This window comes from Dendropsophus ebraccatus, chromosome 8 (assembly GCF_027789765.1).
Source record: "Dendropsophus ebraccatus isolate aDenEbr1 chromosome 8, aDenEbr1.pat, whole genome shotgun sequence".
NCBI lineage: Eukaryota > Metazoa > Chordata > Amphibia > Anura > Hylidae > Dendropsophus > Dendropsophus ebraccatus.
In genome coordinates, this window is record NC_091461.1 from 104751356 (window position 1) to 104767006 (window position 15651).

The 15651-nt window shown below is 44.3% G+C and overlaps 1 protein-coding gene across 1 annotated transcript; it reads left to right on the forward strand.

Annotated features, from left to right (window-relative positions):
- The first annotated feature begins 953 nt into the window (after positions 1–953).
- Positions 954–15651, forward strand: C8A (complement C8 alpha chain). The gene is made up of 11 exons (XM_069981314.1): positions 954–1099; positions 4727–4823; positions 9289–9433; positions 9542–9686; positions 10473–10662; positions 11209–11409; positions 13074–13314; positions 13469–13603; positions 13938–14095; positions 14686–14908; positions 15376–15651. The coding sequence occupies exons 1-11, from the start codon at positions 1008–1010 to the stop codon at positions 15525–15527; spliced, it is 1779 nt and encodes a 592-aa protein (XP_069837415.1). The 5' UTR covers positions 954–1007; the 3' UTR covers positions 15528–15651.

The following is a 15651-nucleotide window of genomic DNA, read 5'->3' on the forward strand; positions in this document are numbered from 1 at the left end:
CCTAGATGCTTTAGAATCCAGTGCAATATTGCACCTATTGCATTCCTATAGGGTCAAATGAGAGTTTTTTTTTAAAACAATTTTTGCATTAAAGTATCATAGCATGCATGCAGTATTGTGTGTGTGTGTGTGTGTGTGTGTGTGTGTGTGTGTGTGTGTGTGTGTGTGTTTTTTTTAAATCTCATAAACAAGGCTTTGAGAAAATACCCAATGCAATAGTATTCTTTATGTGGCTATACCATACTTCTACCAGCAGATGTCGCTGTTTGAACAGGATTTTTTAACATCTAATTCAGAAGCAACAATGTAACAATTTCTTTTTGTGGGAGAGAATGGGGGTTCCAGCCCCAAAGCATCATGGTCCTGACTGAGCTATGAAGAATTTAGTGTTAGGTTTATGCATGGCGGCTTATTGGATTAATATACAGATGAGATAATTCAGCAGCTATTACCTGCAGTCCTATGCAACCCCACTAATAACACATCTGTTAAAGGGACAATTTAATATTGTGATTTTGTACAAGGTTGCACAAATTGTTCAGTTTAGGGCTACCAGGATTTTAGAACCACTTGCTTCCTGTGTATGAGCGACCTGTGTGCACAGGAGCATAGAGCTCCTATGTCATGTGCCGCCATATGATGCTCTCTATACTGCTGTATGAATACAATCTGCTATAGATGCAATATCCAAAGCATGGTAGATTGTGCAAATGATGTACTAAAGAGAGCACCAAAACTACAACTCCCATCATGCCTGAACAGCCGAAGGCCCCCTTCCCTGATGTAAACCATTGCCCGTGTCCGCTGTTATCTCTTGCCCCCACTACAAGCAACAATGGGATTTCCAAACATTTGGTAACTCTGTTGCCTTCGGTTTATCAGGGACCAATATTGGGACAGTCGTCAATGATTCACCGCCACAGACATTGCTGGAAAATCTATGGTGTTATCTCCAGCGCGTCGACCAATGTCCGGAGAGCAGTGTCGCCTCCGACTAGTCAGAGACCATGAGGCTTTGTAGCTGCGCAGAATTTCTGGGACTGTTCACATTATGCATCATAGTCACAGTGCAATGCAGGGACATCGGATCGGCCGGGAGGTAGGACACCACGTTAGGGGGATCTGTCACTTTACAGCTGGCATTGGGATGTTTAAACCTTTAAGGTCTTGATGTCAGAATGTTTTCCAGTACATATAAGCTGCTGTATGTCCTGCGGGAAGTGGTGTATTCTTTCCAGTCTGACACAGTGCTCTCTGCTGCCACCTCTGTCCATGGCTGGAACTGTCCATAGCAGGATAGGTTTTCTATGGGGATTTTCTGCTGCTCTGGACAGTTCCTGACATGGACAGAGGTGGCAGCAGAGAGCACTGTGTCAGCCTGGAATAAATGGACCATTCATGCAGGACATACAGCAGCTAATAAGTACTGGAATACTTGGAATTTTTTAATAGAAGTAATTTACAAATCTATGGCACTTTCTGACACCAGATGATTTAAAAGTACCCCTTTGATTTTGTATATGTCGTTTTTTGTTTTTTCTTTGCAAGTTGTCTTTTTCTGTATCATGTGTGTGTTCCCAGACACTCCCCTTCCCATTTCCCTCCTCCCCCATCCATAGACTTATATCCTGATCCCTGAGTTATCTAAGTTGTAACCAGTAAACAATAGTTGTCCCTGAACTGAGTATGTGCCATGTTTCACAACATGTAAAACGGCAACAAAATAAGCAATAATAATAAAGAGTAAGATACGTAGTAGAATTACTATTGACAGGACTACCTGTAAGTACATACAGTAGATCACTGAGAACAATAATGCATTGCATTTGTCTTTTACCGCCAATAGCAGTATATATATATATATATATATATATATATATATATATATATATATATACAGGGGCGGTCTTGGCATTTCTGGGGCCCCAAGCGAAGTTATGTCTGGGCCCCCCCCCCCCTCAACACGCGTTCCAAAACAATAGACCGCTGTGTGTTGCCCCCAGTAGTATATACCCCTTGTGCGCTACCGCCAGTAATATATACTCCTTGTGTGCTGCCCCAATAGTATATACCCCTTGTGTCCTGCCCCCAGTAGTATATACCCCTTGTTTGCTTCCCCCAGTAGTATATAGACCCCTGTGTGTTCCCCCAGTTATATATAGCCCCCCGTGTGCTCCCCCAGAAGTATATAGACCTCCTGTGTGCTGCCCCAGTTGTATATAGACCCCTTGTGTGCTGCCCCCAGTTGTATATTCCCCCTGTGTGCTCCCCCACTAGTATATAGGACCCCTGTGTTCTCCCTCAGGGGTATTTAGCCCCCCTGTGTGCTCCCCCACTTGGAGATAGACCCCTATGTGCTCCTCCAGTAGTATATAAACCCCCTGTGTGGTTCCCCAAGTAGTATATAGACCCCCTGTGTGCCCCACCAGTATTATATAGACCCCTTGTGTGCTGCCCCAGTAGTATACAGACCCCTGTGTGCTCCCACAGTTATATATAGACCACCTGTGTGCCTCAAAAGTAGTATATAGACCCCCTGTGTGTTCCCCCAGTAGTATATAGACCCCCTGTGTGCCCCACCAGTAGTATATAGACCCCTGTGTGCTCCCTCAGTAGTATATAGCCCCCCTGTGTGCTCCCCCACTTGGATATAGACCTCCTGTGTGCTCTCCAAGTTGTATATAGACCCCATTTGGCTGCCCCAAGTAGTATATAGGCCCCCTGTGTGCTGCCCCCAGTAGTATATAGACCCCTCTGTGAAGCCCCAGTAGTCTATAGTCCCCCCTGTGTGTTCCCCCTGTTATATAGCCCCCCCTGTGTGCTCCCCCCATTTATATAGACCCCCGATGTGCGCTCCACCAGTTAAACAGACCCCTGTGTGCTCCCCCTCCCATATAGTATAAAACACTCAAACAAACACTTATACTCACCTGGGTCCGGGCGTCTCCTCTTCTCTTCACTGGGTCCCTGCGATCACAAGAGGCCGCACTCCCCTTGTCCTGGCGCCGATGCTCCAGTGATGTCACTGGAGCGCCGGCACCTCAAGGACAAAGCTGCCCCTTGTGACCGCAGGGAAAACCCTTCCTGCGGCCACAAGAGTGACTGACAGGAAGGGAACCAATGTCTCCCACCCTGGCAGTGCTGCTGCATGTAACTATGAGCGCTCATTATGAGTGCTCATAGTTACAGTTCAGATGGCAGCAGCGAGCGGGGCAGCGGCCCTGTCCAGCAGTCTTGAGCACAAGAGCGGGGCCCCCCTGGATGTTGGGGGCCCCAAGCGATCGCTTGGGGTGCTTGGTGCCAAAGACCGCCACTGTATATATACCACCTCCAGGGCAGATCCTGATCTGTACAGACATGTAACCACCAGGGGGTGCAGTTGAATGGTGTTGAAGCTGCTAGGATTTAGTGTAACTTTTTATGCAGCTTTGGATGTAATTGGAGTAAAGGACATGATGCGATCCAGCATAATACTGCGAGGTGTTTGTCGTGTCGCTCAGCGTGTTCCCATGCGAATGTTCAGGGAGGTCTATAGTGACAGATCAGGTAATCTCAGCCTCGATGCTCCATAAGTCTTCCCAATAGTCTCCCTGTGAATGAAGTGAACGCCAGAAAGAGGTGATTTTTCTTGCAATAGTTTTTTTTTGCTATAGAACCAGCCAGGATAAGATTTAGTGGGTTTCTAAAAGTGACAATGCGTGTGATGGACGGTCACAGCTCCTCGCTCGGTCATGTCTGGAATCGATGGCTGTCAGCTTCTCTCTGCTCTGGAGGTGTACATTTGTTGTATGCTGGAACACATGATAAGATATTGATAAATAATAGAGGAGGAGGATATAAAACAATAGGGTCACTAGCAGTATTACATCTGCCACAATGCATCATGTTGGGGGCAGCACAGAAATACAGCACAGGTGTTAAAGTGGCAGCAAAACTACAATTCCCATCATTCCTGGACAGCCAAAGCTTTAGCTTTGGCTGTCCAGGCATGATGGGAATTGTAGTTTTACAACAGCTGGAAGGCTGCCTGTTTTACACACCTGGCCTACAGCTACCAGGATGCCAGCAGAATTTTGAATGTTGCTCTGGATGTAAATAAGGACCCCTATTTGTATATATGACCACATTATGCAGGTATTTTCCCCTAGTATATATCAGCATATGTTATAGGGGATGTCCACAGAATAAGAGATAAGTGTTTCATTTTTAGGGGCCCCATTACTGGGACCCCACTCATCACCTCAAATGGAGCAAGGGTTATAGTGAAACTATCAGCAGGATAAAAGTATCTAACCTGCTGATATGTCCCTATAGGGCACAGAGCGCCGAAGATGAAGGTACATTACTTACCTTCATCCTCTGCGCCGCTTCCATGATATTAGAAGCTTAATCCATATGGTAATTCTGTGTATTTTGGTGCACTGGGATTAAACTCCTGATAGCACATAAGGATTAAACTCCTGATAGCACGGAAACGGCGCCAAGGATGAAGGTAAGAAGCGCCCTCATCCTCAGCGCCCTGTGGGCATTAGGGAAATATCAGCAGGTTAGATTATTCTGCTGATAGTTTCCCTGCTGATAGTTTCCCTTAAGGCCTTCACGCACATCATATTACATTACAGCAGTCTGGTTGTTCTTTGTTATTCTGTTATAGTCTTTTTTTACTTTAGAATTGTGTACATTATTATTATTTTTGTCTATGTTGCTCAATGTGACTTATTTTCAGATTTCCCAGGAGCTCCGACTCCACTCCAGACCCTGTTGACTGTCGGCTCGGTCAGTGGTCCGAATGGTCCCCATGTTTTCCTTGTGAGCGAAGCAAAGTAAGACTGTCATCCTTTAGTAATAATTCCGATAAAAATTGCTTATACTTCCTATGTAGTTACATCCATAATGGATTTCAATTATGTTCAAGGAGAAGAAGTTAGCTACTTCCTATCACATTGGTGTACCCATAGAGCTATAACATTGTTGATGACAGTCCTGTTTATTTGTGATAGTCCTGTTTATTTGGAAAGAAGGACATGAATAAGTGATAGAGCAAAGAGGGACTCTCTTAGTGACTGGGAGACAGAGACATTGGCTGACAGTATGGCTGACAGAACTATTAAACTGAAAATTTCAGCCGATTTTTAGTCCAAATCCCACATATGTAAGGGCAAAATACTTCCTACTGGCCAAAGGAAAAAGAAAAAGAGCCACAATGGGTCAGGTAACATACCCCTGTGTGGTGTCCTACTAGGGGTGTTACAGTTACATACACCCTTCGCAAAAGTCTGTACTTTCATCCTTATGATTAAAGTAGTACTAAAAGTTAGCCACTAGATGTCGCTGTATTATGTATGTGTATGTGGAAGCTGCACAGCTGAAGGATCGCAAAGAGTTATTGTTGTTATGTGTCACCAGAATCTGTAGACCAGTAGGATTTCTGCTTTCTTCTCTCCTATCATCCCTTCTCTTTTTTCCTGTTGCACTCTTTTACCCACTTGTAGCGCACCTTACACGCTAGAGAGGAAGTTAGTCACATGGGTGGAGGAGGAGCATAGGACGTTGTGGAGAGGGGACACAAGCCAGATAGCTCTCCACAGTGATCCTGTTTGGGCCCTGGCCAGGGGCGTAACTAGAAATGGCTGGGCCCCATAGCAAACTTTTGATTCAGCCGCCCTTCCTGACTGACCACTAAGCTGTCAAGTCTAGTCAGGAGTGCTTGCAGCTAGAAGGACATTTGCAAATCCCGGGAGACACACTTGGCCATTTGGAGCTGCAAATTATGACATCTCAGGGGTCCCAGTGTATTACAGGAGCAGGCAACAGGGCCCCCAGATGCCGTGGGCCCCATAGCAGGCCGCTATGGCTGCTACAGTGGTAGTTACGCCTCTGGCCCTGGCTCTCTGCCAGGTCCCTGTACCTACAGTGTAGTTCAGTTTTAGTCAGTACACCGCATGGGAAGGACGCAAGACAACACACTGACACCAACTTCGTTACCAGTAGCACTCTGAAGCATTATGCACTGTTAAACTTCTTGTAAGAGAGGACTAGCCAGAAACAACCTAAACCCAAACAACCTAAACAAGGAGAAGTCACAGTGCAGGACAGTATCCGCCACAGAGCCAGGAATTGATCCGGGTGTAGCAAAGTTGCAGTAGCCTATGAACTCCATCTCGCAGAGCGAGTTACAGCAGGGAACCCTCAGCACTCCGTTCATCCCAGATAACAAGGTCTGGGGCCTGTGTTACCCAATAGGAAGGTTCAGCCCAGTCTAGTGGGCATAAGGTGGTGTAAAGACTGAAGTCGAAGGTCAGTACATGGGCACAAGTGTTCTTCTTCTTCTACAAGTATTCTACCTTATCCTACAACATCCCGGCAGAGCACACTGCTACATGGGTTGAGACTCTCACGGCATCCTCCTCTCTGCTACTCTACCTCTTGTATTACTCTGCATAACTCAACCAACACGCCTATATCCTATGCTGCACTTATCCTACAGATCTGATCGTTCTATTATCAAGTGTTTATTGGAACTTTGTCAAGTGTATAACAGAGACTTTCTGTATTACCTGCTGCACATTTACGAGTGGTAAACCAACTCAACTTTATTTCAAGACTCTGTGATTATTCCTGTCCTACTATCCGGAAGGGTCACTATACCACTCTGGCCATCCGTGATTACATAACCCCAAGTGACCCAGTGGCAACCTGGCAGGGTACAACCGGCCTTGTAACTTAAAAGCAGGCGTGCCATCACACCTGTGTGCCCACCAGGCACTGGTGTCACATGACAACCTACCAAGGACCAGCTGTATCTCGGCCATCCACCACCGAAGTGGTATCCCACTACAACACCTAGCAATTGTCCGGACGTTCCTCTGACCAACATCACCGGGAGTATACCACATCTGTAGTGTTAACTCAAAACCAGAAAGAGTCCTAATTCTAAAGAGTCCAGAGGGTGGTGCTTACTCCTGTGCTCTGATGGAAACGATTAGTGATAGATTGCCCCTGCTGACCTCTGGGTGACGGGGCCCCTTTAAGTAAAGTTCTCTCCGTTTTTTCCCCACTTCACATTTTTAATTAACTTCTGCTTCTCGCACTCGTGTTAAGTAAACATATTAATTTTCTGAAATTAAAAAATAGAAGAGAATTGCGACAAGGGACGGGTGATTAAGTCACGGCGAGCAGATCGCTCCAAACTGCGAATCCTGTGCATCTGTTATTGTAATTATCAATGTTTTCATAACCTGTTACAGATCCAATTAACGTCAGATGGAAATAATTGAGATTGAAGAAGAAAAAAAAAATGACTGTACGATCTCGCTGATTTATATCCAGACGATTCAGAAATCCAGAAATAAATCCCACAAATAAAGTGATTAAAAAAAAAGATCAACTAGAAGAACAACAGTCACTTCTACTTTCTCTTGTGCAGAGTTTGGGGGTTTTGTTGTGCAGAGTTTGAGAGTTTTGTTGTGCAGAGTTTGGGGGTTTTGATGTGCAGAGTTTGAGGGTTTTGTTGTGCAGAGTTTGGGGGTTTTGTTGTGCAGAGTTTTAGGGTTCTGTTGTGCAGAGTTTGGGGGTTCTGTTGTGAAGAGTTTGGGGGTTCTGTTCTGCTTTTAATACTCTAAGCAGCAAAAATAGTGCAATCTGCATAATTATTTTTCCTTAAATATGTCAGAATCTCAATGTGGTTAGTCCATACCCACAACCCAAAAAACCAAACATCACTATGATATGGTAGCCCTGATTCTATGGGAAGTGTAGGATTTAGAATGTAAATGTGTTTTCCTTTAGTCCTTTGAGTAGTGGTGATTTATCCATTCTGTAGACTGATAGGACAAATAGGACCCCTTAAACCCCACCCATTGTGTTATTTAATAAATTCAGACTGTCAAAAAAAAAATAATGGAGCGAGTTGAGTGCTGCTCAAAGGACTAAGGGAAAGCAGATTGACATTGTAATCTATAAACTTCCCTTACATCCTATCAGCAGCACTATCAATGGAGATGTAGTTAGAAGAATCTCCTAGGAAGAAATTTCCAGTACAGAACTTACAAAAGATCCTCCAACTTACCAGAGACGGTCTGTAGCATCCACCAGCATTGGGGGTAGGGTGTGTGTGTGTGTGAGGGGGTCCTGTTATAGTATGTATAGAAATTCCCCACTATTGTGCTGCTGATGGGAAGTAAGGAAAACAGAGACACACCATGTACCTCTGGGTAACCAAGAGGATTTATCATACAGGAGGTTGGGAAGTTACATGACAGTCTATGACAGAGATATACTGGCAGTCATTTTTGATCTTGAGCTCTTCCATTTTTACTTTTTACCACCACTTCCTACATTGTATTTATAATGTATCCATATTATCTTTTAATCTAAGGGGCCTATTCCACGGAGCGATATTTGGCCCGATTTGGCTGATTATCGCTCCGTGGAATAAAGAGAACAATCAGCTGGTCGCCACCCGCACATCGCTACTTGGGATAGCGGGTGCGACGGGCGACCAACAATTTCACAAACATCATACATTACCTGTCCAGGCGCAGTGCTTCTTCTTCTCCCGGTCCCGCGCTGCAGCAGCTTCAGAGCGGCCTGTCTGAGATGACAGACCACTCAGCCAATCACTGGCTTGCGACCGCCGCAGCCAGTGATTGGCTGAGCGGTCTGTCAGTTCAGACAAGCCGATCCGAAGCTGCTGTGGTGCGGGACCGGGAGAGGGAGAAGACCTGCACCTGGACAGGTAATGTATGAAACAAGAGCTGCAAGGACATCGGTAACAATGTCCCTGCAGCCCTCGCTAAACCATTGTCGGGCTGTGATTGATCAGCGCTCGTTCACATAGTTGATCGGGCCCAGCTGGGCCCGTGGAATAGGACCCTTAGAGATGAAGACATGTCAGTATTACATGATGCGTATAGTTCTACTTTTATTGAACTTTGTTAATAAGTAGGGATAATTCAATGTATAAGAGGTTGGCCAAAAATAGCACCACTTTTGGTAGTGCCTGGTATTGCAACTCCACTACAATTAAGTGAAATAAACTGCAGTACAATAGACAACCTGTAGACAGGCGCTGGTTTCAGATAAGGCTATGTTTTTCTAGATCATAGAGACCCTTCTGATCCTGAAGGCAAAGTGGTCCTGATTGTCATTCCATAGAAGTATTTAAATGGGAACCCCCTGTAAAGATATACAAATATATTAGATAACTGTCGACAGACCCTCCCCCCCCCAATCTGGACTTTATAGAGGGGGTCACAGCTGCCATAATCCTTCCCCTTTGTTACTCAGCACAGGTACCGGGCTCTGGCTCAGCCGGCTAAATATGATGGAAGCATCTGCTATGGGAATCTGTGGGAATCTATGATCTGTACATCCCCTGAGAAATGTGTCCCCGACAATAAGTGCGGCTCAGATTTTCAGTGTGAGGAAACTGGTAAGAGACTGTGCTAGGAAGATGAGAATTCTGTGAGGAGATGGTGATAGTGATGCTCATAGCTATATACTGGGACTGACTGGTGTATATTTTGGGATGTATTCATAGGCCGCTGCATAAAGAGACAGCTGGTATGTAATGGTGAGGCAGAATGCAGGGATGAGTCTGATGAAAAGGGCTGCGAAACCCAGCAAGACCAGACCTTCTGCCGGAAGCTGTTTCCAATACCCGGAGCTGAGAAGGCGATCCGAGGGTGAGATGGTCTTTATCTGCTTAATGTTTTTTTTTTCCATAACTGTATATATACTTTATAACGTCTTAACAACTTCTTCAGTCATCAACAAATCAATGTAGAGTAAAATGCTACAGAGAAGGGGAGGAGGGGGATGCAGCTGCAGGATCTCTCCCTGTGTGTGTGTGTTTGTGAGATTGCATGCAGCTGGTTCTGAGCACACAGCACAACTGTCACATCACACCATAAGCTGCATAAGCTCCCACCCAAAAATCCATCTAGAGTAAAACACTACACAGAAGGGGAGGAGGGGGATGCAGCTGCAAGGTCTCTCCCTCTGTGTGTGTGAGATTGCATGCAGCCGGGAAAAACATCTGATTGGTTGTGAGCACACAGAACAACTATGACATCACACCATAAGCTGCATAAGCCCCCACCCAAAAATCCATCTAGACTAAAACTTTACAAAAAAGGGGAGGAGGGGGATGCAGCTGCAGGATCTCCCCCCCCCCCCCCCCAAAAAAAATCCATATAGAGTAAACACTACAGAGAAGAAGAGGAGGGGGATGCAGCTGCAGGAACTCCCCCCACTCAGAAATCCATGTAGAGTAAAAGACTACAGAGAATGGGAGGAGGGGGATGCAGCTGCAGAATCTCTAAGTTCCTACAATGGTGCATCTACTGATATAACTAGCAATTGATACTTTTAACAAATCAATAGAAGACAACTAATCCAAGAATTTATATTGGTGAACTTAAATTTTTGCTTTTTTTTTTCTGACCAGTCTCTTCTGCCTCTTTCTATAGGTTTAATGTCCTGACGTGGGAGGAGGCTCAGAATGTTCTGGATCAAAAATACTTTGGAGGTCAATGTGAATATGTCTATAACGGTGAATGGAGGGAACTGAGATACGATCCAACGTGTGAGCAGTTGTACTACGCCACCGATGAGAAATACTTTAGAAAACCGTACAACTTCCATGTCTATCAGTTCCTTGTAAGTACAGAGATGCCGGCGACAGTAACCTGTATGACATCATGGCTGACAGGCTTAGCTTATACCTTCCAGTTAGTGCTGAGCGGACCTGTCAAACTGTTTGGGCTCGGCAATGTTCTCTGAACCCGAACTCTTGCCGTTTGATTCCCCGCGGCTGCAGGAGTTGAATGCAGCCCTAATGTGTCCAGGAAAACATGGATACAGTCATGGCTGTGTCCATATTTTCTAGGACTCCCTAGGATGGCATCCAACTTCTGTAGCCACAGGGAATCATATGGCAAGCGTTCGGGTTCAGAGAACATTGCCGAGCCCAAACAGTTTGACTGGTCCGCTCAACGCTACTCCCCATATTCCAGGACTGTCCCCTGAGAAGACCACAACATCTATGCTAATGTACCTTAAAATAGGTAAAAAAAAATGGCTGGTTTCATTACTTCGCCTTTTAGTTCCTTGTCAGAATCTCTGCTTGATGTCAGTGAATAGGAACGTCTGTTCTGACATTGATTCCAGATATTTTTTTTTCTCATCTACAACCTTATTCTCTAGGCCAAAGCAGACACCGGGATGTCCTTCGAGGTGTATGAGGACTCCACGGATCTCCTCAATGCCATAAGAGAGGAAAGGTACTCTGCCGGAGGATTCACCTTCAGTATAAAGGATCCAGAAAGTTCGGTCGGATTACAGCTGGGGGCCAACTATCAGAGTACGATTGATTTCCTGAGAAACATCTCATCATATACAGAAAAGGTAAATCAGTGTGAAAGTCTATCTATCTATCTATCTATCTATCTATCTATCTATCTATCTATCTCCTATCTATCTATCTATCTATCTATCTATCTATCTATCTCCTATCTATCTATCTATCTATCTATCTCCTATCTATCTATCTATCTATCTATCTATCTATCTATCTTACTATCTATCTATCTATCTATCTATCTATCTATCTATCTATCTATCTCCTATCTATCTATCTCCTGTCTATCTATCTATCTATCTATCTATCTATCTATCTATCTATCTATCTCCTGTCTATCTATCTATCTATCTATCTATCTATCTATCTATCTATCTATCTATCTATCTGTGGTGTCCCACCAGTGGTGTTTTCTTCTTTGCACCTGTCCTAAAGTTCTCAGGTTAAACAAGTGGTGGATGAGGTATTTTAAGTTTCCCCACTAGGTGTCAGTGTTTCTTATATGTATACTATTGCACAGCTGAAGGAAGTAATGGGTTAAGTTTTCTATGCTGTGTGCTTTATGCTGACCTATCTTAGATGCTTTTTCTGTCTGTCCTTATCCTCTCTATCCTTTCTCTTGCACACACCCATCCCCACCACTCACAGGCAGGTACACAAAGTCCCCTGTAGGAGAAATTACACTGGTGGGGGAAGTGAGTTCAGTTCTTGTTAGGTTTTTAGTGAGAGAGGACAAAACCAAACCAAGTTCCTGCTGTAGTTAAGCCAGGGCCTGGCTTATGCTAGGACTAGGGATCGTCCGAACCTGCTGAGGTTCGGGTTCATATGAACCCGAACGCTCAGCATCAGATTCCCGCTGTCTGCCCGCTCCGTGGAGCTGGCGCATACAGCAGGAGGAACGCCTGGAAAACTGGGATACAGCCTATGGCTATGGCTGTATTCCAGTTTTTCAGGCGGTCCTCCCGCTGGATCCGCCCGCTGCGGAAGTTATGGTGGCATAACGGAACGCGTGGGGTGTAGGTGCTGTGTGCCAGGGGAGGTCCTGCCATTGCGGTTATTACTTTCTACATTATGATTTAGGTTATTGTGGTATGATTTGACATATATAATTTCTTTGAACACATGTTTTTCTCTATGTTTAGTGCATTATTGGCAGGACATTTATTGTGAGGGTTGTTCCTCGTCTGGCACATTACTTGTTGCCCTAAATATTGTAAGGGCACCTGTGTATTGACATCTTGGCCTTTTAGGCCTTTTTAAGTGGTTTTAACAATTTTGCTGTTGTTTGTTGGTTATAAATAAACTATTTTTGATATTTTGATATATTGAGTGTGCATTACTTTTGGTTAGTCTAGCCGCTTTTTTGTCTTGTTTTCTTCATGTATCTATCTATCTCCTATCTATCTATCATCTATCTCCTATCTATCTATCTACTATCTATCTATCTATCTATCTATCTATCTATCTCCTATCTATCTATCTATCTATCTATCTATCTATCTATCTATCTCCTATCTATCTATCTATCTATCTATCTATCTATCTATCTCCTATCTATCTATCTATCTATCTATCTATCTATCTATCTCCTATCTATCTATCTATCTATCTATCTATCTATCTATCTATCTATCTCCTATCTATCTATCTATCTATCTATCTATCTATCTATCTATCTATCTCACCTTTATTGTATTTTGATTCCTCACAGAATATGCAGTTTATGCGCTTTGTTACTAAAGTTCAGACAGCGCGCTTTCGGATGCGGAGGAATTCCCTGGCTCTGGATGAGGATATGCAGATGGCGCTGATGGGGCTTCCGGATACTTATAACTACGGCCTCTATGCCAGGTTCATTTCTGATTATGGGACGCACTTAGTGACCTCGGGCACCATGGGCGGCATCCTGGACAATGTTCTCGTATTGGATAAAGAAGTGATGAGAAAACAAGGTAAAATACTGACCGATAAAGTTTGTGGTGTAATCTTTGATATGTTTCTTTTATCTTGTATACGCTGTCATGTGCTGGTATAACCCGCCGGGCACCATCTGCTCTATATGTCTACGGGTGTGCATAGTTATCGCCTTCTCTTGTTATTTTCCAGAGATTTCGTATTCCATGATTGGGGATTGCTTTGGCTACAATATTGGAGTAACCACTATCTCCGATGATAAAGAAGTAGAGGTTACACAGGGACTAAAAAGAAACATCTGCCAAAAGATTGAAAACAGTTTTGAAGGTAAATTCATGTTATGTAATGGGAAATGTGACCCGATGTAGTGAGCGGGCGCCATGTACCAGTCTATGGCAGCGATGGGGAACCTTCAGCCCTCCAGCTGTGGCAAGACTACAATGCCCATCATGCCTGGACAGCCAAAGCTTTAGTTGTCCTGGCATGATGGGAATTGTAGCTCTGCCACAGCTGGAGGGACAAAGGTGCCGTATCCCTGGTCTCATCACATATGGCACCAGGGCCGACACACCTGCTATACTTACTATATTTCCTAAAATCCGAGCATGGCTCCCATCCATAGGATATCCGGGTAATGTTACCTGTTTTTCTTTTTTTTTAGATAAAAAAGGAAGCGAGAGTGTAATAAAGGACATTCTCACTCACGTAACAGGAGGGGACACAGGGTCAGCCGGGGGGCTGCTCAATATCATGAGCGGCAGCACCTACCGCCTCTGGGGAAGATCTCTGAAGTATAATCCGGGTGTCATTGATTTTGAGGTAGGAGAATGGTCGGGAAATAATAATAATAAGAATAAGGGACCCCTCAGTGATTATAATGTATGTACACAGTGACCTCACCAGCAGAATAGTGAGTGCAGCTCTGGAGTATAATACAGGATGTAACTCAGGATCAGTACAGGATAAGTAATGTAATGTATGTACACAGTGACCCCACCAGCAGAATAGTGAGTGCAGCTCTGGGGTATAATACAAGATGTAACTCCGGATCAGTACAGGATAAGTAATGTAATGTATGTACACAGTGACCCCACCAGCAGAATAGTGAGTGCAGATCTGGGGTATAATACAGGATGTAACTCAGGATCAGTAATAGGTAATGTAATGTTATGTATATAGGTCTTTTCTCTTCCTTAGCTGTAACTAGACTCCGCTGCCCAGGAAAAAAAAAAACGAACGTATGGAGGGCCCTGTGGCAGGAAGAGAGACACCTAGTGGCTGGAGAAGGGCACAGCAGCTAACTGCACTAACTGTGACACCTGACAGAACTAGTTTTACCTGGGTGTGTAAAGATAGAAGAACCACCCCTAGTGGGACACTACAATAACATATCACATCTGTCACTTTAGCTTCAGCCGATACATGAAGGTCTGCAGTTAACAGCTTTGTCTGGAATTGAGATCAAGAGGCGGAACCTGAAGAGAGCCTATGATGAGTTCCTGAGTGAGTTTAACTCCTGTCGCTGTGGCCCCTGCAATAACAATGGAGTGCCCATATTAAACAACAAAGTCTGCAAATGCATTTGCCCCTCAGGGTATGAAGGTCCATCATGTGAGAAGACATCACGGCCAGGTAGGTATCCTCTTTTTACCCAGGTCAAACTGATGGAGTGACATCACCCTTTTCTGTGGCTTTATTTCCCAGAATGACTTGATAATTTCTAAAACATAAGTACAATCTGCAGATTTAAAGAGTGACCCCCACCTGCAGAATAACGAGTGCAGCTCTGGAGTATAATACAGGATGTAACATACAGGATGTAACTCAGGATCAGTACAGGATAAGTAATGTAATGTATGTACACAGTGACCCTACCAGCAGAATAGTGAGTGCAGCTCCGGAGTTTAATACAGGATGTAACTCAGGATCAGTAATGTAATGTAATGTATGTACACAGTGACCCCACCAGCAGAATAGTGAGTGCAGCGGTGGAGTATAATACAATTTCATATATTCTTTTTATACCTGCTATCAGTGAATGTATTGCTATGTTTGGCATTTATATGGATCTAATGCAAAATTGCTATAATTTGTTCCAGATATAGAGGCAAAAGGAGGCTGGAGCTGCTGGTCTCTGTGGTCCGCCTGCCAATCTGGAAAACGTCAGAGGACAAGATCCTGCAATAATCCCCCTCCTAAAAATGGTGGCGAGCGGTGTCTTGGCAAAAGCATCCAAACTGAGTCATGTTAATAAAACTAGGGATCATTTTGATATTTTACAGTTTTGATACGTTACTGTCAGTCATTCAGTGTGAGGATCTGAGGTTATTGCTGTTTTACATGTTTGCACAAAATTAAAGGACTTGTTCTTTTAA

Excerpts from the sequence above, each read along its gene's own strand:
- C8A (XM_069981314.1), top strand. The coding sequence starts at position 1,008 with ATGAGGCTTTGTAGCTGCGCAGAATTTCTGGGACTGTTCACATTATGC. Across the intron at positions 13,315-13,468 it reads AGAAGTGATGAGAAAACAAG|AGATTTCGTATTCCATGATT; the intron begins GTAAAATACTGA and ends GTTATTTTCCAG. Across the intron at positions 14,096-14,685 it reads CGGGTGTCATTGATTTTGAG|CTTCAGCCGATACATGAAGG; the intron begins GTAGGAGAATGG and ends CTGTCACTTTAG.